This window comes from Parambassis ranga, chromosome 9 (genome assembly GCF_900634625.1).
Source record: "Parambassis ranga chromosome 9, fParRan2.1, whole genome shotgun sequence".
NCBI classification, from domain to species: domain Eukaryota; kingdom Metazoa; phylum Chordata; class Actinopteri; family Ambassidae; genus Parambassis; species Parambassis ranga.
Genome location: NC_041030.1, coordinates 11,990,243 through 12,014,132, shown reverse-complemented (window position 1 = coordinate 12,014,132; position 23,890 = coordinate 11,990,243). Strand labels below are relative to the sequence as shown.

At 41.4% G+C, this 23,890-nt stretch overlaps 3 protein-coding genes across 6 annotated transcripts in view; 1 reads left to right on the top strand and 2 right to left on the bottom strand.

Annotated features, from left to right (window-relative positions):
* Nucleotides 1-1,454: 1,454 nt before the first annotated feature.
* On the bottom strand, nucleotides 1,455-9,074 carry ewsr1b (EWS RNA-binding protein 1b). Of its 3 annotated transcripts, none has more exons than XM_028414101.1 (15): nucleotides 8,965-9,074; nucleotides 8,491-8,527; nucleotides 7,933-7,984; nucleotides 7,632-7,773; nucleotides 7,304-7,499; nucleotides 6,960-7,219; nucleotides 6,717-6,879; nucleotides 3,917-3,954; nucleotides 3,340-3,369; nucleotides 3,142-3,257; nucleotides 2,936-3,065; nucleotides 2,726-2,827; nucleotides 2,404-2,530; nucleotides 1,932-2,317; nucleotides 1,455-1,854 (listed from the first exon to the last, which is right to left on the bottom strand). In XM_028414101.1, exons 1-14 carry the CDS (start codon nucleotides 8,978-8,980, stop codon nucleotides 1,936-1,938), a joined length of 1,791 nt encoding a protein of 596 aa, XP_028269902.1. In that variant the 5' UTR covers nucleotides 8,981-9,074; the 3' UTR covers nucleotides 1,455-1,854; nucleotides 1,932-1,935. The 3 variants fall into 3 exon arrangements, with proteins under 3 accessions (XP_028269902.1, XP_028269900.1, XP_028269901.1); XM_028414099.1 differs by having other exon boundaries at nucleotides 1,958-2,317; XM_028414100.1 differs by having other exon boundaries at nucleotides 1,958-2,317; nucleotides 3,917-3,951.
* Nucleotides 9,075-11,476: 2,402 nt separating this feature from the next.
* On the top strand, nucleotides 11,477-14,758 carry rhbdd3 (rhomboid domain containing 3). Its single transcript, XM_028414989.1, has 6 exons — nucleotides 11,477-11,964; nucleotides 12,051-12,434; nucleotides 12,542-12,668; nucleotides 12,754-12,990; nucleotides 13,383-13,518; nucleotides 14,666-14,758. The coding sequence occupies exons 1-6, from the start codon at nucleotides 11,799-11,801 to the stop codon at nucleotides 14,711-14,713; spliced, it is 1,098 nt and encodes a 365-aa protein (XP_028270790.1). The 5' UTR covers nucleotides 11,477-11,798; the 3' UTR covers nucleotides 14,714-14,758.
* Nucleotides 14,759-14,838: 80 nt separating this feature from the next.
* The window catches only part of emid1 (EMI domain containing 1), a 42,469-nt gene continuing 33,417 nt past the window's right edge, over nucleotides 14,839-23,890 (bottom strand). Inside the window, exons 7-16 of one of the 2 annotated variants that reach the window (XM_028414988.1) lie at nucleotides 23,104-23,148; nucleotides 22,896-23,003; nucleotides 20,927-21,043; nucleotides 18,902-18,991; nucleotides 18,588-18,640; nucleotides 18,438-18,500; nucleotides 18,093-18,137; nucleotides 17,879-17,923; nucleotides 15,990-16,074; nucleotides 14,839-14,999 (exon numbers count right to left, since the gene is read on the bottom strand). In XM_028414988.1, coding sequence (XP_028270789.1) covers nucleotides 14,863-14,999; nucleotides 15,990-16,074; nucleotides 17,879-17,923; nucleotides 18,093-18,137; nucleotides 18,438-18,500; nucleotides 18,588-18,640; nucleotides 18,902-18,991; nucleotides 20,927-21,043; nucleotides 22,896-23,003; nucleotides 23,104-23,148 — 788 coding nt within the window. In that variant the 3' untranslated portion in view covers nucleotides 14,839-14,862. Of the gene's footprint in view, nucleotides 15,000-15,725; nucleotides 15,817-15,989; nucleotides 16,075-17,878; nucleotides 17,924-18,092; nucleotides 18,138-18,437; nucleotides 18,501-18,587; nucleotides 18,641-18,901; nucleotides 18,992-20,926; nucleotides 21,044-22,895; nucleotides 23,004-23,103; nucleotides 23,149-23,890 lie in introns of both variants that reach the window. The other variant, XM_028414986.1, reaches the window with a different exon arrangement.

The following is a 23,890-nucleotide window of genomic DNA, read 5'->3' as shown; positions in this document are numbered from 1 at the left end:
CATCAACAAAACTTGAAAACAATGAGGCCAAGGCAGCTATAAATGCGAAGCACACAAATGGTAATATATTATTTCTGGTCTGGAGTGTCTGATTAAATCTTCGATAAGACGAAATGCAACTCAAAGCATTCACAGTATTTTTGAAACTTTCATCTTTTATCCCCCTCTCTCCACCCCAGTAACTCTTGTTCCCTCCTCAAGTGTAAGTTTGAATCTAAGCAAAAGCCTGCTGCCAAGAAGGAGGGTTTGTTTTCATTTAAAAAGAGGGGATGTGTCTGTTTAAGAGAGAAAGGAGAAAGAAAGGAAGGGACGGAGGGGGCAGCAGAGAGAGAGAGAGAGACATACAGAGGGAGAAGGAGGGGGCTGATGAGATCATTTTCTGGGCCTGGATGAATCAGCTTTTCTGTCGGTAAAAAGCAAGGGAGAGACTTCAGCAGTCTGTTAATCCATATGAGCAATTGGATGTAATGAATGAGAAGATGTCAGCTGTGCCGTTTTCCCAGAGGGACAACTTAGTAAGGACGAAGTTAAAAAATGATCACAGTTGCATATTGTCAGACTTCAAACCATATACCAAGTTTCTAAACTAACCCAAAATACAAAAGAGAAGTCTTGTTTTTGTCCCACAGAGAGATCAAGATGTGTTTCAGGAGTGTTTAAAGAAAAGCTGCCTTTGTACACAAATGAAGCTCTAATGTACAAACAAATCCTAAATGGTGATGTTTTAAAATTTCTACTGACAGGCTTATCCAATAGTAACATGAGGAGGTGTGCTAATAAAAGACCATATGTTTGACAGATGCTAAAAACCATTCCAACAATCAACATCTGCGATTAATAAACTACTCGATTCAGTGCGATTGCCTTATAGGGCCATGCTGTACAGAGTAATAAGACGGAAACTGTTAAAACAGTTCAAAGTTTATAACTTTGCATATCAACATTTAACTTAAACTGCTTAGATTTAAACTCAATCCTTTGATTAAAGTTCTGTATTTCAACTTCTGCTTCCCTGGCCTGTCTATTGTGGGTGACACACTGTGTTACTGAAATAAAGCATCCAGTATCATCTGATTCTGAGTTGCAGCAGCCAACATTTCAGTCTCACCAGCACCACCTATTGGCAAAACATGTAATAGGTGGTGTTGAGAAATGTACATGTCTGCAGAACAGTGTTCTAGATTCTAAAGACGGCATAAATCACGTCACTCTTCAAGGTTTGGCGATAGAAAAATGGTTAACCATCCACAGTGTATTCAGAGTCATCAGAATCCAAGCAATGATGTAGCACAGGTCCACAACGTGGGAGAGCAAACACAGATCAGACGAACATGGCTTCAAGAGGGCTAAATCCTTATAAGTGGAACAAGCATCCAGCTGACCTGAATCATGTCAACATGACCAGGACACTGGGTATAAACTGCAGCTTTAATTTACCCCAAAACTCAAGCTGATCAAATCGGTAAAATTTTATTTCCCCAAGTATGTAATCATACAATTGTCAGTGGCGGGAAAGGGAGGCAATGTTGCTAACAAAGGAAAATACACTAACAGATGGAAACAAATGCTGCATTTTACAATACAACGCTAATATACAAAACCTAATCTGCATATTAAAAAAAAAACAACCAAAAAAACATGCACAATACAAGATGCACCATAAATGGAACTAAAATTAATATGGAAACATGAGTGAGAATATAACTGCACAAGTTGTATGAAAGCAGCTCTATAGCCATCAAAATATGGAATTATAAATTAAAAATGTTATTTTTAAAAATCAAATTCCATAAGAGGAACAGTCAAGAAAGTCTCCTTCAGTAAGGTCGTTCTCTGCGTTCCTGCCGATGGTCCCTAAAAAACAAACAAGCAGAAATGAGTACTGAACAGTAAAAGTCTTTGTAACGTGACAACATAAATAACAAACTGACCATTTCACTGAAAAATAAAATCAAACCTCATATCCATCATCTTGCCAGCTGGTGGTCCCATTCCCCGCCCTCCTCTGCCACCCATGCGGTCCATCGGTGGTCCTCCGCGCCCGGCCCCCCGAAACCCTCCCCTATCCATGCCACCGCGTCCTCTGAATCCACCACGGTCGCCTCCCCAGCCTCCACGGAAACCTCCAGGGCCGCCTGGGCCTCCAGCTCCAGCCGGCCCACCGCGGTCCATACCTCTGCCTCCACGCATTCCCATTCCACCTCTGCCTCGGTCACCTCCCATAGGAAAAGGAGGGCCACCGCCTAACCCTTCTGGTTTGGGAGCTTTGCATTGGTTACACTCCATCCTCCAGGCAAAGTTCTGGTTACCACAACCCCTGGAAACACAGTCCACCACATAAATTACAACCTATTCTTCAATACCAAAAAAGAACCCAATAAGAGTGCACCGAGTAATACATACGGATTAGGACACTCCCAGTCCCCAGCTCTCTGCTGCATGTTGCCTCCTGTGGGTCCACCTCTTCCCATTCCACGTGGACCACCACGTGGGCCAAACCCACCACGGTCTCCTCCACGGCCCATCATGCCTGATAACACAAGGAAGTTACAGCACTTTATAATGCCAGGTCAAACATCAAAAATACAAAAGGGTTTGTGGTCTGAAGTAAGACGGGACAGCAAAGTGATTTCTTTTGATCTATCACTAAAACATTTAGGTGAGTGATTTAGTTCTCCCATGCCTTGTAAAAACCTGACATAAAAAAAAGAAAAAAAATATTTACCTCCACGACCCATCATGCCATCGCGCATAGGCATGCCACCTCTCATCATGGGTTTTCGCCGTGCCATGGACACTTTAAGCCTACGGCCTTGAAACTCTTTACCTACAATTAAATTACAAATTTTCCTTTATAGAAAAACATCACATCTTTAGACATTCACATACTTCTCAGATTCTTTTTCACTTCTGATTAGCAGTATGGAAAACATACCGTCAAAATGCTCCACAGCTGCTTTGGCACAGACGGGCTCCTCATAAGACAGAGTGGCATCTCCCTTTGGTTTGCCCGAGTCCTTGTCTGTGTATATGTTAATGGCAGGCTGGCCAAGTCTGCGGTTGATCTTGATAGAGAAATGATTCAGTTAGGTTTCACATTGAATTTGGATGAACCAACACAGCCTCAGCAGCTTTTTATACCCTAATTGGCCCGACATGTTTGAAGAATTCAGCCATTTCCTCCAGGTTAGCCTTCTCAGTCAATCCTGTGATGTAAATCGTGCTGTTCTCAGAGTCATCCTGCTCCTCTGGACGTCCTAAAACAAATCCATTAAAAATTTATATCCAGGAAATGTGTGCAGTGCATGAACATAAAATTTAAGATAAGATTCTACTTACCCATATCACGCTCGCCATCGTTCATCGGTCCTGTAGTCCATCAGTTTAGGGAAGGGGGAAACAAAAAATGATGCAAGTTAGGGTGCAGGACTGGAGTTTAGTATACAACACCTACGGGTACTACAAAAGATAATCAAGACACACTTTCTTAGATCCTTCAGTCATATTGGGATATTGAAAAAAATGGCACCATATGGTACACACAATTCCCACAAGTGTTATTTGGATTTGAAAATAGAACACCTCAGACCCTTTGGCAAATTGTCTCATTTGAAAAGCCTCTAAGACCAGTAACAAATCCTCAAAAAAAAAACATGAATTCAACTCATTGCAATTGTGTATATTGTCATTAACCTTTCAAAAAGTCCTTGTAAAACCATAAGCAGTGACTGATTTATACAAAGTACCCCAGAGAAATGGTCTCAGGCATTGAAAAAAGTTCCCCAATATTCCCAAATGTGTTCACATAAATAGAATTTGTAAACCACAATGAAAGACACATCAATACTTGATGCATATTTGCTCAAAAACTTTAAGGCTTGGAAAGGACTAACCAGTGTAATACTCGTTAACTTACCACCGGGCTTATTGAAGCCACCTCTCTCTCCAGCGCTGCTATGGGGGAATAAATGGAGAAATGAAGGCGTATCCCATTTACAGCCACTTCCACGGCTCGAGCAATGTGGCTTGATTGAGGGAGTAATCAAAACATTCTAACTAGCCACACAGCAACTAAAAAAATTTCCCCAAAATTATAAATACAAAGTGTGAAGGAGGGGATGTTTTAAATGTGCCATTCCTTAGCTAGATGAGTACAACTGCAGTGACAGAATACATTATGTTAAAATTATTAATGACTAACATGTTTTCACTGCCTTTGAAAAATGTAACAAAACCCAACATTTGTACAAAGAATGATTTCAGATGCATTGATGGTATACATATTTTAGAGCCAGAAACGAGCAACAACCTTGATAACATTTCTTAAAACCATGTTATAGCTCAATCTGATATAAAGGTGTAAATACAATGCATCTGAAATTTCACAAGAACATCAGTTGATCACAGATGTCAGGTATTAAAGTTAAATAAAATATTACAAAGATATATGAAAACCAGAAAAAAAATGACAGCTTTAACAGAGTTCCGGTAAATTAAAAACAAAGATCTGATCACTCAAAAATACCCATCATGCCTTTAAAAAAACACCATCCTCTGTTCTTGAAAAAGGCAGACCTTGAATCTTTGTTTAAGCTTCCTCCTGATGCTTAAGCTGGTGGCTCTGTACTGAGTACAGATACTTTTTAGAGAAAAGATGCTTTTAAATGGCTCTCACTGTTACCTGTACGGTATAAATGTGACAAAGCATGTTAAAAAGTGCTCAAAAGAAATTGATCAAACATTTGTATTCCAAACCACAAAAACAATTACATTTCAGCGAGACATCATGATTCCCCCAACCCGCCTCCCTCCATACCCCACATATAACCGTGCAAAGCTAAAACTATCCTACAATAAAAAGACTTAAAACTTTAGGGATGTATTTCTAGTTATGGCCCGATAGCGCCAATTAAGCAAGATCATAGCAGTTACTTGATTAGAGTCCCATTCTTAAATGTAAAAACTGTTGTGTACGTGTATTTGCTGCATCAGACACCAACATATCATGCAGAACTTTTTTGTTCTAAAAAGGATAATACCTGATGATTTGTGTAAAATTTCTGACTGATCATTCGGGAGGAAAAAAAAGCATTCCCCGAACAAAATTGTGAAAAATGAAAAAAAAAATTGTCTCAATGATATTGTAGACCGGCTCTATGGTATGTGATTAAAAAAAAGTGCAGATTAAACCAGTTTCTTTAATAATGAACCTATACCACAACAACCTCTGATCACCTTAATACCCCTGAGAAGTTTGTCGTGACCTCAACAATCTCTTTTCAGGTGAGCTGAATGCCAGTTCGTTTAAATAATTTTAAAGAGTAGACGATATGTAGGAACAGAGAAAAACCTGTGTACCCCTTAAGATCAAACTGCAGAGTTAGGTATGGTATAGAGTACCTGAAAGATGATAACTGCACACAGATAAAACTAGTTCACACTACGCAAAAACTCTAGAATGCTCCTATAATGTATTTGGGAGAACAAAGGAAGATTGAATCACATTCTATACACCCTGTGTTTTCAAAAACACTGTGAAAGTAGGGTGAGATCAAACAGCTGCCAGTGTTTGATAAATTATGCTGCATTTCAGTCAAAGATCTTGATCAATGAGTTTCACCCTTAATGTTTTAACTAATTCCTTTTAGTTTGAATAAAGTGACCAACCCATTCAGGAAAATCAGCAACTCTTGTAAATAGATGGCATCAAGTGATAAAAGATTGAAGATTTAGGACCAACATTGGAGCTACAATTAGAAAAACGACACAACAAAAAAAAACCAAGACCAGAAAATAGCTGCTCCATCACTGACTGATGTTTTGTAGTATTATTCTCATATCTGGCTCTGCCATTTTTAATGGTGCCAGAACTCTTTAATTAATTACTCAAACCCATCAGAAGGTAAAATACGTGTATGTTTAACAGCTCTACAAAAACCAACCACACTCTGAAAACACCAATAACTTGCATTGGCAAAATTAAAAAAAAAAAAAGAACCCAAATCGTGCACTTCAGTAGGCATACGTTTTTTTTTTGTTTTTTTTTTTAAAGTCCCGAATCTACTTAGGGGCCAGGTAACTTCCTAAAAGACCAAGGCTGTGTTTCATGTTATTGCATTTTTGTCAATGACTCCAGCATCACAACACCTGAAAAGCACCTGTTTAAGCAACTTCTAATTGCCCTCTTCAAAATATAATTGTACACCCTCCAGGTAACAATGTACCATGGTGAGAAATACACTGTTGTGAATGTTTTAATTTTTTACTTTAAAACTTAAAGATGTAGTGTAGATGTTCACTCCTAAAATGACCATACAAGACTGCAACTTTTGAATTATCCTGCACCTTTTGATACTGACCCATAGTCAAATAAGAGTGTGGGACATAAGCTGTTCCAACTAAATGTTTATGCACAGGTCTCTGATCACAAAAGAAAAAACCTTCTCCTTACCTCTGGCCAAAACAGGCAGGGCTAAGAGAAACTTAACGGGTGCTTAATGCTCATAATATTGATTCCCCCCACCCCACTGCTGCCAATACAACATTGACTCCTAAATAAATCATTATATTATTTTTATTATTATTATAAAATCCAGAGTGCTGGTATATTACTTTCAATTTCCCAATTACTACTTGCATTCTCTCAGCCCTGCCCCAAATGGCAACAGCACCTGTGGAGTCAAAATAAATGTGAAATTTAGAGGAAAGACACTTACCCCATGCCTCCACGTCCCATGCCTCCACGTCCGCGATGCATCATTCCACCTCGGTCAAAGCCGTCCCTGCCAGGACCCCTGCTCTCTCCCGCCCCTGGGTACCTTGAGGTCTCAGAGCCAGGGTAACCAGAACCTCCACCCTGGCCATCCTGTCTGTAATTATCTACAATACAAGCATAGTTTTACTCAATATTACCTTAACAGTGTCATTAAAATGAACAAAGAGTGAAATGTAAAGCTTACTGTAATGGTTGGACTGGTTGTAACTGGGCGGTCCACCTTGCTGGTTGTACTGGTTGGCTGGAGGCTGCCCATAAGAGCCAGCAGCCTGAGGAGGGTAAGCAGGAGGAGCCTGTTGCTGCTGCTGTGTTTGCTGCTGGTAGCCTTGCTGCTGGTTGTAGCCAGCCTGCTGGCCCTGATACCCAGCCTGTTGTTGACCATATGCTGCTGGCTGGGAGTAGCTGTTTTGGTTATAACTAGCTGGCTGATTGTTGGCACTGTAACTGTTAGAAGACAGACACACAATAAAAAAAACAATAAATAAATTATAATAAATTCACATGTAATTTTGGTTGAGAGGTACATACCTCTGAGGTGCAGTGGGAGTAGCCTGCTGGCCATAACCAGGGTAGGTAGACTGGGCAGAATACCCTGGCTGTGAGCCATATGACTGGGAGGCAGCTGGAGCAGCAGCAGCAGGAGTATTTTCATAACCACTGGCTCCATAACCCTGGGTGGACTGTGAGTAGCCATGTGTAGTAGACTGGGCAGCAGGATAGCCAGCTGTAGAAAACAATCATTTGCATTGTAGTGAGCTACTATGAACTGCTATGAAGGTAATTTTATAGTTTGTGCCATGCAGTCCCCAAACCTACCACATACCAGCATTATGCTGCGATTTTACTAATCACTGACCTGATGCTTGTTGGCCATATGAGGACCCATACTGCTGTTGCTGCTGAGGGTAGCCTCCAGTAGCAGGTGTGCTCTGGGTGTAACTGCTGTCAGCTGCAGCAGGTTGGGCATATGATCCATAATTTTGCTGACCATAGCTTTGCTGAAAGAAAATGACATACTTGAGCTGCTAGAATGCTGGAAGAACACATATCTGCTAACTAACACAATGACATTACATTTAAAGCAAATACTTTGGATGGTGTAAAGAGAGTTTTAATGTCTGTCTTTAAAAGTTAAATTGTTTGAAACCCTTTTTTACCTGTGCAGATTGTCCATAATTTTGGGACGACTGGGCAGCATAGGAGGCATACCTTAAAAAATTAAAAAACAAATAATCAAATGTGAATAATCAAACCTATACAGATTGTGCTTTTGTATAATAATAGCATTGTGCAAGTAGAATAGATTAAGTAACATCTACATCAGGGAGCCCATTTTCTTCAAAGAAGGACATTATGTTTCTACAGTGGTTCAGAATAGACAAAATGGCAGCTAGTTCACCTTGGGCTCTCTAAACGATTAGATTTAGGGGACTAGTCAGTAGGTAACAACCTGCAACCTCACATGTTAGTTGCTCCTTCATCCCACACTAATCCCTTTAAAAAAAAACTTTAACAAAAAATGTCTGCAAAGTTTGCAACATATAAATCAAAACATTTATCCTAAATAGATAATACTACATGGATATTTGGATGGTGCTTAATCGTGCCTCAAGCTCTGCTTTATTTTCTTTACTCGTGAAGTGGCAGTTTCACCCAGTGTTTCAACGCTACACTTTTACAATTATTTTAAAACTCAATTAATAAAAGAGCCTTACCCTTGCTGAGCACCGGTCTGGCTGTAGGAGCTGTAATCTGTAAAAGAAAAATAAACAGACCGTTAGCCGACGACTGATCATTAGAACAAAACATGCTTTGCGCGCGAGCTGCATGTTACAGACCCCCCTCCCCCGTAACGTCGCCATTCAACAAGGCAGCGGCCATTCATTTAACCAGCAGTGTTCTTTATCAAACAAAAGCATGCACGATATAATCATGCATTTAAAACAGCCTGGTGAAACTGGTGTTTGGATATGACTCGTAATATGTACAAATTTGGCTGCAAATACCGCAATGACTCGACGAGCTAATAGGGCCTTGCATTAGCTAGCTCATGCTAACACAATATTTAGTTAAAACAAAGTGATAATAACCCGGCTCAGATTAGACATTTGGATGAATGTCCCAATTATTATTTCAATTGTGGGCCAACTACGTTAAAATACAATATAAACGATAAATTCCTTACTTACCCGAAGCAGACGCCATTTTAGTGTGCCTGTAGAAGACGACTGGACAGAGCGACTAGCTGCTGGAGGAGCACTTCTCTACTCAGCAGCCGTGAAATCTCGCGAGATGCACGGCGCGACCTGAACGGAAATGGTGTACTGTTAAGTAATACAACAACAATAACTTCTGTACTGTGGTTCAGAGGCACATATATTAACTATAAAACGAAACAAACAACATGTTGTGAAGATGTATAGATTTTTTTGAAGTAAGTTTTTTTTTTTTTTTTACATATTTTTTACTCAATCGCCACAGTGTTCTAAAATGATACTGAATCATCAGTCAACTTAACTACTTCATTCTAACTGGTTAAGCTGCTAACTAGTGATTAGGCACAAACCAGCCATGTTTGAAATATGTATTGATAACAGATGAATTGCACAATGCACAAACTGCTGCAAAATAATAATGAAGCAAAAAGTTAAAGTAACTTTGTCCATCAAATGTTCCTATCTTAAGGTCACAGAGCAGTGCATATCAACATTAAAATTAAACAGGACAAATAAGTTCAGAAAAGTCACATCAGTGATTATTTCAAGTTAAAAAATGTGTGTGTGCAAATTAACCTGTGACTGGAATATGTCACACACTAGTGCATGTTTTCACTCAGCCTGTAGAACAGCAGCAGAAAAAACAAACAAACAGGACAGTTCCACATTTAAATGTATGTCAGTGCAAATCAACCTTCCTTACGTTCTTCCAGCGCTTACTTTGGTCGTGAGGAGCACAATGCCTAAACGTATCGCGGATTCTCGGAGTGGAATTCTTTCCAATATCTGCTGGAGGAGACTTCGCTGTTGTAATGGGCATATACATATATTATAGGGCAGCAGTGGCTCAGTGGTGAGCAGGGTTGTCCAATAACCGGAAGGTCGGCGGTTCGACCCCAGCTCCTCCCTAGTCATTGTTGTGTGTCCTTGGGCAAGGCACTTTACCCGCACCCGGAGGCAGCTTCTCCAGTCGGAGTTCATTCTTTTAATACCAACAAACATCCAGTTACTATGGCAACAACCAACGCTCCACGCTCCAAGCTGTGGCCTCGCTCGCTTTCTTCGGCTTCTTCGTACTCCGGCTTATGGTGACAGACGTTGAACCTCTTTAGGAACGTGCTGCTCCGCATCATTTAACTGAATACCATTGCCTTCCGCCATTATTGTTATTGTGGGCTCACATGTGCGGGTGATGGTGAGAGTACTTATACGTATAAGAGTATAAGTGTCACTAAAATCCAAATCAGAGTACAGTACGCAGTATGAGCACAATATATGATGCATGGATATGAATATAGACCAGTGGAGGGAATGACAGTGATGCATGACATGAACATCTAGCTCTTCTCCCTACAGAAAGGGGAGGAGTTATACAGTCTGATGGCCACGGGCAGGAAGGACCTCCTGAACGTGCTCCTGTAGGACAGCAGTGTGTCACGCAGGGGGTGAGACGCGTTGTTACGAATACTGAGGAGTTTCCTCAGTATCCTCCTCTCTGTCACCTCCACCACAGAAAGCACTTTAAAGTAACTTACTGACGTTTCAGTATTCTGGTTTACATAGAACACGTTAATTAATGTTCATTTTTTTTCTTTAAAGTTCATGCACTTTTATCTGTGAGGTAGCCTGTTATGCAAAAGCATTCTTTGCACAATGTTTGAAATTTTGGCATTAAATGCATAAGATTTCCTTAAAACATTGTGGGTAATTTTTCTTTTTCAGTTACATATATCGTCATGTATCATTGATCAAATTTGTTCCAATATATTGAATATCAAAATATCGAGAATCGTCAATATCGTGGGCTACATATCGCCACAGGATCGATTCGTGAGTTACCTGTATCGTCCCACCCCTAATGACCAAAGGCTTCTGAAGTTTTCCACTTCACCCAAGTATCTCTTTTCAGCCTCTCTCTACACGGCAGGTAGCACTGTTTGTTTTATCATAACATTTAACTTTTGGACTGTTCAGATTGTGTAGCCAACAATGAGGGTAGAGGTTGGACTGGCCCACAACCAATATACATGGCAAAGATCAAGACATGTTTATGACCAAACACCGGAGAAAAGAAATAGTGTGTTGTTTAATAAAGACCTTGACTTGAAGAGCTGACAAGAAAGCTCATTCAGAAGCAGGAAGCCATGGAAGCAGGAGAGTAACTGCTCAAGAAGTGACAGATAAAGAAAAAAAAAGAAATCCTCTCAGTGGTACAGACAGCCGTCTCCCTCCTCAGAGGTCGAAATTATTTTCAGCTGCTCCTGACTGCAGGGATTTACATTAACCCTAAACTGCTCTTGTTCCTGCTCAGTGCTGATTGTCTGAGCTGAGTGGCCTCATAAAACACCAAGGATGCCCATCATTTTTCCTGATCAATATTAACTTACTATTGCGCCACTGCTAAAAATGCTATAAGTATTTTTCAAACACTTCTTTACGATCAGTATATTTATTAATAAATCGTGAAGAAGACACGTAAATGAATGTGTCCAGCAGGTGGCAGGATTGCACTTTTACGCTCCTTACGTATAAGAAGAAGAAGAATAAAACGAAGAAGAAGATGTCACGTGTTGCGGAAGTTTGCATTTGCTTTGCTTACAATTTTACATTTAAAATGAATCGACTGTGGATTATATTTATTGTTACTGTAATGGTTTGTAGCATCCATTGTCATATTGTCGACAATAGACAGGGTTCTACATCTGCAACCTTTTAATTGCACGGTGTATTGCTCTTTTTAGGCGCAACAGCAGATGCTTGTTTGCAAAAAAATGGACATGTGAGTGGAGAAACTAACGCTGATTTTAATGATGCTGAGTCGTATGATGTTAGTGCGGTTTTGGTTTGGATCAGATCGCTCTGGATTCTGCTTAGGAACATCGTTATTGCTAACACTCATGCTGCTGATCTATGCTGGCGGCATCCAAGCAAGTCTCAGTTTAGGTCCAGGGGGAGAATTCCCAAGATTTAGAGGTAAGTTACTAATTCCACGACTTTCCAAATAGATCTGATGTTTCTGCATTGGATGAAATCAAGTGCAGTTTTCTTCTCCTCCTCAGACGTGTTTCTGTATGCTCTCAGTCATGATGACCTCCCCTCTCTGCTGGTCAGTGCTGGTCTGCTGCTGATGTTTGGACCATGTCAGGAGTGTCGCTGGGGAACAGTTGCCTTACTCACCCTCTCCATTCTGACAATGGCTGCGTTGCCCTGTCTTTACACTCTTATCCTCTTTGTGGGTAGCGCTGAGGCAAGTCGGATCTGTGGTCACTCCGCCATCCAGCTTGCTTTGTTTACAGCACAGTGTAGACAGGTGACACAAAGGAGACTGCTGAGGTGTCTGCCAGTCTGGTTCCTCCCTTGGCTGCTTCTTCTGATTGGCCTGCTGCTGCTGCCTGGAACGCCTGCACTGCTACACTTATGTGCTATATTCATTGGACACAACTGTATCCTTTCCTTTAATATATTGTTACTTTCCTGCTATTTTATTCCTATCCCTATGTAAATGACACATTACACGCCTCTCAAGTCCTTGACTCAATGTACCCTGCAGATCATTTGCCCTTTATTGGTACCTTACAGGAGATGGAGGAGGCCAGGGTCTTGGATATCATTCCTGATTGGATGTATGTCCCTGCTACTGCCAGGCTCAGATTGCCTATCTATGCTACTTCCCAGAGGTATGATTGATGTCCATCCCATTAAAAATCTCATTTGAATGCTCACCTGCAGATGTGATAACTTAAGTTTCATCTGTTGTCACAGATCTAGCTCATCTTCTCAGGCAGCTACTTCCCGAATGAACAACCTCTCTGCTTTGACCCAGCGCCCATCGATGGAGCCATTGCCTGTCTGGGTAATGGCTCACTCTGCTGCACTATCTGAGGCAGAAGTGCTGGAGGAGCAAATGCTGAGGGCAGGGATACTGGCCTCATTACAGGACGCTCCAGATGACCCGGATGCAAAAGTGGAGGTGCCCAAATCATCAGTTTCTTCACTTCGGTTTGTAAACCATTAATTACGAAATTTCTATTTTTTTGTTTATCCTAGTATTACTCACAATGCTGAGAGATGATGAAGTCAGTGGCCCAAGGTAGAAGTGCTAAAGTTACACATGTTCAGTCAGAGTGGAGCATGTATCGTCACTGTCAAAATGGTGATCGCTGAACCCCTTTTTCATCTTAGAGAAGAGGTCGTAGTCTGAATGTGTCATAGCTGGCGAAAAGTTCAGATCCACATCTTTAGACAGGAACCAGGGCTTAGTAACACAGGGTTGGACAAACGAAAAGTTGTTGACTATAAACATCGGTTATCACAACAGGTCATGTTATGTTACCACTTTATATTTTCATACAGTATTGGCAGTTCAGTTAAAGATCTGTGTTTCCTCTCAGACTCCAGCAGCTGGAGAAGATGGGCTTCCCCACAGAGAAAGCTGTGGTGGCACTAGCAGCATCAAAACAGCTAGATGGCGCCATCTCCCTGCTGATCGATGACAGCGTTGGAGAGCAAGCTGTTGTAGTGTCAAAGGTAAAGAGCCCTGCAAAAACCTAGAAGACTGCACTCTTCTGGACTGAATCTGTGGCAGTGTTTGGACTTGTGTTACAAACTGGACATACATTATGCTTGGGTTTTGCTGAGCTTCAGTATCTTCCCTGTGGGTTACATGTAGAACTATTAATGATCAGATAAAGGGGCACAATCGAGCTGTGAGTTGAAAACAGCTTCTATATCTGTGAATCTGGAGTGAACAGTTCTTTATAATTTATGTTATAAAAGTGTTTAATAATCACTGTTGTACCACAAATGAACACAAGTGACATGTTTAAAAAAAAGAATGAACATCATTTAATTACACCAATCATCTAGACAGGATTATTTTAACACATTAACACAGTTGCAAGAAAACAAAAATATGATGGTTACGCAACAGCTTACAAAATAAACTACAGTATTTTAAATAGTTTCACAATAAGTTTGATTAAAGATGAAAAAAAGTTTTTTCTCATCAGGGCAGTTTAAGCAATTTACCAACAAAACAATGGTAAAATAGGTTCAAGTTCCATTAACAGGTTATTTCCTCCATGTGTGTGTTGAAGATATTAAAAGCCTGTTTTGCCTAGATTTGTTTTCACGCTAAACAGTTTATATATTTACGCTGATGCAGCCAAACCCAGATGCAAATATTACATGTCAAAATACTATTGTATATTAAATCGCTTTATCAGTACATACTTTAATGGGGGGGGGGGGGGGCACTCACACCAGAACTACAAATGACTGTTAGCAACACATATGTCCATTAGGAGATGACTTCATCTTTTTAGTGCACTACATAACATTGAGTAAAACCATATGAGAAATATAAAATTAATGCTAGAAGAGGTTTGTCTGTGTAATTGTGTCCTGCAAACTGTACATGCTCTCAATATACTTAAATAATGGACTCTTCAGATTGTATTTATACTGTGAAAGCAATACTAACTCAGATGCAGTCTCTTTTCTCACATCTGATTTCTCCTTCACTTGAATACTCTAAATGACCCTTATTGTCCAGTTTGTCACTCATGCGAAAGATTTCCAAACATCTGTGATGTGAGGCAGATGGAGCGGCTGGGGTTATTGCATATTAGGAAGCGTGGTTGCGGCGATGCGTGTTGATAAGACTATTTTTCAGATTCCTGATGGAGCGGGGCAAAATGGAGTATCAGTGGAGTTTTCCTGAGGTGTCCCCCATCCTAAATCTGATGGTAAAACCATCAAACAGGCTAGCAGATACGGTTTAAATCTGTTGAGTGCCGATGAGACCTAAAGGAGGGGAGGTCAACCCAGCCAGTGAATCCTCAGGGTGAGCAGGAGAGGGAGGGAGTGGGACTACTTCCCTCGAACCTTGGTGTCAGCGGAAAGAGGAGAAGAAGCAAGTCGATGTGGAAGAACACCTGCTCGCTTATCTCTGTAGAAACTAGGGGAGACTGTGCCAAATGCTCCATCTCCAGACCCTAGATCGGGCTCTGTTGAAGAAAGACAACAGTTGGAACGGGGCCTCCCTGTCCAGCACTATGTGTGCACGCTGTAAGGTATTCTTAAAGTGCAACCATCCTAAGTGGGTTCTTATTTCCACTGGGCAGTTAAATGATTAACTAATCTGCTGTAACAAGGGGGCAAGAGTTGACTTTGTTATTAACAAATTTGTCTGCTGCATACATTTTCCATCTAACAGTCCACATTTGAATACGTTACAAAGCAAGATGTGATCAGACCTGTAACTGTCACAGATCCTACTGCTCTTAATGACATACCATTGTAGCGCTATTTATCATGTAAAAGATAAAAGTATCTCAATATCTCATAAAGTGTGTATGGGAAACTGTAAGTAGTTTAAACTTCAGTTTGATTGTACTTTTTGTTAAGGGACAGTGTGACGCTAACTTGGCCAGAAGGCCTACCAAAATATATAATGCACTGCTATTCATTGACACCTTAAAATGTTGATTACCCAACAGTCTTAAGAATTGTACCACACAGAAACACACATATATCAAAATACCTTGTCAAAAAAAAAAACACCTGAGCTAGAAAACAAAATGTGTGTAAGACCATAACTGGGTACATCTAATATCTCTGCAGTAGTTTACATAAAGGAACAACATTGTAGAATCTATATTTTAATTTAGTAGTTAAGTAACAAGTGAGCTGTTAAGCCTCTAACACTCAGGATGAGAATGTCACAGCGTTACCTGGCCAGATGATAGCCTCCAGCAGAGTCACCCTGCGAGCCAGAAGCTCAAGGTCTGCCTGCAAGTCGTGGAACATCTGCAAGCTAATGTCCTAACAGAGAGCAGTGACAGGGGGGACTGTGTGAGGGTGTGGAAACTCCAGCCCAAGTCCTGGGGCTGCTCACGACTGTTCCCACTCCCTATCTCAGCAGCAGAAATGGGGGTTTGAGTCACCCACCTTGGTCCCCCACCTAAAGCTGACCCTGCCTCAGGCCTCCTACTCACCATGAATACCGATCATAGTCTCAAGGATTAAAACTCTCTCGGCTAAGATCTTCAGCGCCTCTCTGATCTGATGTATTCCGTCCCCCTGTGAAGATAGATACAGCCGTCAAGGTAAGGAGCACAAGCCAAAGAACTGCTCGCCAAGATGCAAGTCATTGTTTTCAATACAGTTCAGTAGTTAGAAGGTTAAAACAGTCCACATACAGAGTCTGCCCAGCACTGTCAGACAATATCCATTCCCTGTATTTCTCCCTCATTCTCTGAACATGCTGCTACACAAAGTCATGCTGGGCTGGGCAACATCAGCATGCACATCACAGACCAGCCAACATAACTGAATCACACTCTTTGCATTTTTTTGTTGTTGGGTAGCAGTTCAGCCAGGCAACTACTTTCAGCTCCACAGTGTTCATTCTTATTACTGCAGTCACAAAAGTAACCCGTCGTCATCTGACACTTTGAAGCCACATTCAAATCTGATTTCTCTTTGGTTAATGGCTTCATGAGTCATACCTTTCAAAACAAACAAAAATAGCTGAAGAGGAGCGATAAGAGCAGACGGAGACAGGTGAAACAACCACAAAGCATGCAGAGATTATGCACATGTTAGTGACTCTGAGATACTCTCTTTATTATATCAAACAAAAGACATACTAATCAATGTTTTCAGAAAAAAAGGCAAAGTTACATCAACAGCTTGGCTGAAGTCAGTTTTGTTGGTTGGTCTTTGATACAAAAATGTCTCAACTTTGGGATAGATTGGCACAAATGAGTCTTATCACTCATTCAGAATGTGCCTTCATATATAAAATAATGAACTTTTGCACAAATAATCAAAGATGTGGGAATGAATTATGTTTTCATTTATGACCACGTTTCAAATGTGTTCCTAATTAAATACTTACAACTGATGACTTTCCCATTAAATTAGCACGTGGTGTGCATGATACCATGTTAACAGAGCAGTGACAGAACAGTACTGTTGTTTGTTTCCCAAATAAACCTTTATCTTTGCCTTATTTCTCTCTCACATTACTCACTAGACACATCCAGAAAGAGAGTTAATGTGGTATAGTAGTTACAAAATAAATCATGCATGATGTTAGCATTGTGGGAGAGAAGAGTATAGCTGTATCCACTCCACTCACATCAGAGCACAACACCTCTAAACCCGACAGGACCCACCACTGACACATATGGAAAGTTTTGGCATATACATCAATTTTGTGGTTCATTAAAACATTTTGATGAACAAACTATTAACTGTTGGATTCAAAACTTGTTCTGTATTTTTTCACTGAGTAACAGCCTACTTTTCTTCGTGTTGTTTTGCTTATTTATACTGTATGTATATGCCAAAGTCAGATGCTGAAAAGGTGACTGTGAAAGGTAGCCATGGGGACAGTAGCTTGCAGAGGGAGTCAGACAGCTTCAGGGTCAAGAGGACAGTGTGGTAACAGGGGGGGCAGCAGTCCAGAGCACACCCCAAGGACCAACAAAAACACACAAAATCAGACAGATCAACAGCTACAATCATATATACTCAAACATAAGGTTAAACAGACACTGTATGACTATCAACAGGAGAGAATGGGCTTGAGAGAGAGAGAGAGAGAGAGAGAGAGAGAGAGATGACCACCATTGTGTGGCCAATCACGGCCATAAACATGGTGAATAACCATAGTCTGAGATGTTGGTTTGAATTAATGTCACTGAGGAGAATCACTGCACAGTGAACATGTGAATAAAAATATCTTACATTTAGATTGCTCTTGTAAAATGAAGAAGAGGTAAAAGAAAAGTAAGGGTTAGACAGACAGAAAAAAAACTTGCAACATCTTCCCATCCTGGCAATGTGAAATGTAAATTACCACAAACTACTTTCTTACCGGCAAGCCCTTCTCTCCTGGCTCTCCTTTGGGCCCCGGTGCTCCCTGTAAAGAACCAACAGAAAAAGCTGAGCAGCAGTTCACGTCAACAGAAAAGAACGGAGGTTTGTAGAACTGCTGGTGAATGTCGTTTACAGTAACATAACCAGCTATGACATGTGTTGATGTTTCCTCCTTATACTCGTTTTCTCAGGCAACAATACTCAAGGCTTACCGGCTCGCCTCTGAAGCCCCTCTCTCCGGGGTAACCTAAAAGACCCTGAAAAACCAGAGGCACATCTCAGAAAGTTTCAAAAAGAAAACCTACGGCACACTGCATGTTTGGAAGCAGCGACAATGTTCTTGAAACTGAGTACAAGCAAACCAGTCTACTACACTGAAATCCATTGAATCACAATGCATAGAAACACTAAAATCAATCAGAAGCTTCACAGTGGTGAAAAGGAGCAGACTGTGTTAGATTTGTAAGATACTCACCCAGGTTCCGTTTTTCTTTCCATTAGCTAATTTAGTAGTGTTATTGTTCTGAGTTTTCAAATCAATTAATTAAATTACTCACTCTCTCCCCTCTTTCTCCCTTTGGCCCCACGGGGCCCTGTGCTCCAGGGGCTCCAAGTTTCCCCTGTGATGAATCGGAATGGACTTTAAAAATGACAAACGTGCAGTTGTTCAGCAAAACAAAAATCAACAGCACTGTTAACAAGCTTACATTCGGTCCTGGTGGGCCAGGAGGTCCTACTGGGCCTTTAGGACCTGGGGGACCTGTATAAAAAAATCATATTGGCGTATCAGTTTAAACTGAATTCGTGGGATGTTTGTGTTTGGTCAAGAATACAAATTTGAGTTTTCTACCTGAATTAAACAAACAAACAAATACATGTACTATACATGTTCTTTAGAGTATATCTTTGTCTGGCATGTTTAAGCATTTTTTTCACATTTAGAATGTCTGTGTGTACAGACAGATGTTAAACCACTCACCACACAAACATCCTGTGTATAAAGAGACTGGTAAACACTCACCAACAGGCCCGGCAGGACCCTGCGGTCCTGGAACAGGCGACCCTCGTGAGTCATGGAACGTGTTGGTGTTGAAGGGGTCTTTGCCGCGATCTACAGTTGACACAAAATATGTGTGGTTAATAGGATTCAGAAGTTGAAAGTGGAACCAAGTGGCTAAATGTGTGATAACAATCTATATCCTATCTTTTTCTTTTGATAGACCAGTTCAATTAGAACTGTTGACTAGGACCAGATGGAGCTTTTCTGTCAGTGTCTCTGTTGATTTTTGGATTCTTTTACTTGGTTTTACGGGACTTTATGGTCTTTAACCTGCATATGTGTCTCATCTACTTAAAGTATAGGAATTAATGCTGAAACTCTTGGGTATATTTAGAGATGGTGATGTAAAGGTTCCTGTTGCAGTTTTGGGAGAACAAGCAATGTTTTTTTCCTGAGAAAAAGAAACAAGAACAAACCTATACATTTTATTGTTGTCATAAATGTAAGAATTACAAACATCTGCAGCTAATGAGTAATGTTTTACTTTGTGGGCATATACCTTTGAAGCCTGTGCCCAGCTAGTGTAAACTCAACTCAGCCCAGTAAAGCTCAGGGTTAATAATGTTGTATCACCTCTAGAGGGCAGTGTTTTCCAACAAAAAGTCAAACTTCACTTTATGACTTCAGACGCAAAGTAAACAACTCTAAAATGTGTTCCAACGCACTGTCAGTGGAAGATCAGAGTTTGATATCTGTTGAAAGTTATATAATATTGCATTGCTCCACTGTGTAACAACAATGCTCGGACATACACAGCTCCACAAGGACATGAGGAAGTAGGTGGTGATTGTGCCAGTGATAGAGGAAAGGTGCGGTCAGTAGGTCATTTTATACTGACAGGAAAACATAGATCCAATCCCTGCATTAGACTACAAGAGATACAGAGAGAAAGAGGAGGAGGAGGAGGAAGGCGCGGAAGAGGGCTGACAGCCAGAAACATCCTCCAGCTGCAAGATCATTGTACACTGCAAACAGATCAGGACCAGAGGTGACATCCAAAGCAGGGTTGCTCACTTTGTGTGTCTATCTCTAGGCACCCTTCTCATTTCCTACCCAGAGCACACTGGGATCTGTGGCTTCACATGACATGACACTGAAATCATTCTGTTACACAGTCATCACAGCTTGGTTTGGGAAGCCTCTCCTGTTCTGCAGACGGGAATTCCAACATCCTGATGCAGATGTAAAAGCTAAATAAGCCTGTGTTTTCCAAAGGAAGCTCAGCTCAGAACCCCCACCTAATGTTCCCTACTGTTACTTTGATGTGTAAGAAATGGCCTACAGTCTCACAAACCATCATGCCAACATCTACGTCTCCACAGCTTTCTCTCACACAGGAACAAACCTGCGTGCTGCATACTTTGTTTCACCGCTGAATCCACGTATAAAACCCGCCCATGCATTGACCTTGAAAGGGCCGGTATGGGCCCCCCTCTCAGCTGTCTGAGCAGCAGACATCTGGAAGTTGTTGAGTGACATCAGTGGTGGACAGGTTCTCATCGCAGCATGCAAAGTCTGTGTCAATCTCACTGTGTCTGCCTCCATTTAACACTCTTTGATTCTGAGGAGCAAGTAGCAGCGAAAGGATTAACGCCGTCCTGTCTGTTCTTCATTTTATTTGTTTACCTTTTATCAGGCTGAATGAATATTAGTTTGAAGTGTCAAGTCTGTAAAACCCACAGTGTGTAACCCTGCCTGAGAACTCAGGTTGAATATTGTGCACAAACTGATTTCGTGTAGAGTCATATTTGCACCAGAAGGAGACCACACCACACGAGGAGGTGGAGGTGAAGTGGTTGGCTGACATGGATGTACTCACCACTGGGATTCCTGACCTCTGGGAGAGGTTCATAAATGCTCATAAAAACGGGGTGTGAGAATTCATAAGCAGCACCATCACAGCTGTATAAATTTTTATAAACCCACAGAAAGAAAATGAAACACACTGCAAGCAAAAGGGAGATATGCTAAAAAGCACGGTCTTACTGTAGTCTGGATCTGGGATGTGGGCGCTGGCTGGTGCTGGGGGGCCTGGTGGTCCTGGTGGGCCAGGGGGCCCTGGCAGACCCCGCTCCCCTGGGAGTCCTGATGGACCACGGGGGCCTGAAACAACGGACGACAGACAAATCACTATTGCGACAGATGTACTGTACTGTAGGAGTATGTCATAGCAAAATATGATCTTCTCCTGGAGAGACACAGCATATGGGAGACTGATAAATGACTGTGTGTGATGTGATGAAAGGAGGATAAACTATGACAAAGACCAGAGAGGAAAAAGATTAGATAAAGTGTTGAGTGATACAGCATAATCGTGTCTGGCAGGAGTGAGACTGTGTGGCTTTATATGGAGTACAATCAGGAGCTGGACAGAGAGGGAGAACTGGCTGACTTTGCCTCTCCGTAATTAACAGAAAGAGGGCGCTGGGCACTTACTCAGGGACAACTCAAATAAACACCATTAAACCCTGCAAAGTGTTACTGGCACAGGTTCATAGTAAATTAAACGCTCCTTGCACACATACCACCAGTTTTTAACATGTGTGGGAATCAGCCTGTGGCAGGTCCACATGTGCCGGTTAGTTAAAGTGCCCCCCCCCCCTCCTCCCCTCCCAGAGCCACTACTTTGAATGTGGAAAAAAAGACACGACCACAACATCTGACCTCATTGTTTGGATTCTCCTGAGGTAATGCAGTCTTGCAAACACCACCTCTTGCCCCAGACTCACCACCTTTATGTTTATGTAGTGATGAAACTGACAGTGACAGTCCACTAATTACTGCTTTGCAAAGTAATGTTATTACAGCTCTGATTTGACACCTTTGCACTGCGCCTCAGTAAACTCTGCAGCATGACTGGCTGTGTTTTGGCTGCTGCAGGGAGTTTATGGTGGTCAGAGCGGCGCTTCACAGAATGTGTGACATGTGAGCGAAAACTATTTTCAAGTTCTTCCTGCTGAATAATGGTTCCCCAGAGCAGCTTCAGGATTCTGCGACAAAATATGACTAATTCAAGTCTCCTGTAACTCATCAGGACCCATCATAACATACAGTATCACTTCTCACAATGACGGACACTCACTTTTCTCCCATCTTTCCCACAACCCCTGGCTTAAACACAAATTTGTCTACATTTTGCATGACACTGGAAACATTCCAGGCTCATGTTTATCTTTCTCTTTAAATGGAAAAAAAAATCAGCACAATAAGGAAAACACAGCTCCGCTTTTGGATACTTATGAAGTAATGGAGATAGAAAAAACAATAACACCACAGGCATATGGAAATCATAAGGCCCTGGGATTTGTGTATGTATAGCTCATGTTCATTTCAGATTGAAGTCACATGGCCCTTCCCAGAAAAATGGGTTTGTAGTTTAGGTTTTGCTCTAAATCTCGTCTTTACCCAGCAGCAGGCACAGAGCAAAGGGTCATATGCTGAGAGGGGGGGACACCTTCATGATCCAGAGCAGAGGAATAACAGTCTATAGCCAGAGCAGATGTTGTGACACACGTATACCGTCATTTACTTTATTCATCATTCAAGTCGCCGCAGACTGTGGACTTACTTTTTCTCCCAACAGGTCATTTATTATTAGTACATGGAACAGATTTATGATTCAGAGTCTGCTGTGGCTGTTCTGGCCATGAACTGCAGCACATGTTGAGGAGTCCATATGTAGTCTGAAAACAAATACCTCTGCTGCCCACTGAAACAGCATTTTTAGAAACGTATGATTTTACAAACCAGCTTTACCAGCGGGCCTCAAAAGAGCTGCTGGAATGCTCCAACATTTAACCACTGGATAGTCTGTGGGCTGACTGAGGTGTTTACAAAGAAGCAAATACTCCGGAGCATCACAGGCCTGTTTGCATTGTGGGCCAATCAAATGTCTCGTTGGACATGCTTATTTACAAGCTTTATTTGTTTGTACATCCAGGCCATCCGCTCTTACCTGCTGGTCCCGGGGGTCCTTTTAATCCGGGAGCTCCAGATGGGCCCCTCGTCCCAGCATCCCCCCGAGGCCCGCTGGGACCTGGCAGCCCTCGAGAACCTTGCTTCCCTAAGAGGAGGAAACAGTCATGAGTAATGCTGAAGCCTTAACTGCTCTATATCTTAAATAGTTTTACAGTAACTGAATGGTAACTATGGCTACAATTTACCATCTCTGCCAGGAAGCCCATCTCTCCCCTTTTCACCCTGAGGACCTGAAATGAAAACAGAGAGATGACTTAGATGAAAAAGTTGGCTCTGTGTTAAAAAAAATCAAAAGAGGCTGTGTAACATTTTGTAGAGGGATGAGAGCCAATTCTGTCATTATTGTGTTGACGTCAGTGTTACATGTTTTCTTTACAATACTAAATAGTCGCAACATTTAACAGTTGAATGAATTTAAAAGTCAATGCATTTGTAAAGAAAGACTTAGAGAATGATTTCAGACATTAATTAGGCCTTAGGTTCAACAAAGAGCTCTTCTGATTAGTTAAATAAGAATCCATTAGAGAATCAATTTTCAAATTCCCTTTGTATGTCACTCAGAGTGCTCGTGCATATGTAATACATAACACTGATGATGATCAATCCACAAAAAGAGTGATTTCTCAGGACAGTAGACTACAATATTAAACTACACATTCAAATCCCTTATATTGTACATCTAATTAGGCTAGGTACATTTCAATATAACTAACAGACTTTGTTCTTTTCTGAAGTGTTTTTAGCTGCAGCTTGGCTGGGCTCTACTCCAGGAAAGGAGAGGACATTCATGCTCCACACAGTCACAGAGCGCTGAAAGTGAGCAGCACAGACAACTGGGCTCTTACTTTTCTTAGAGGAAATGAGTGTGTGTGTGTGTGTGTGTAGTGGGAGAAACAGAATATCAGCAGGTAGTGGGCAGAAAAAAAGCTGTAAGGAGTGATTTCTCACTCAATTATCAAAACACATAACCCT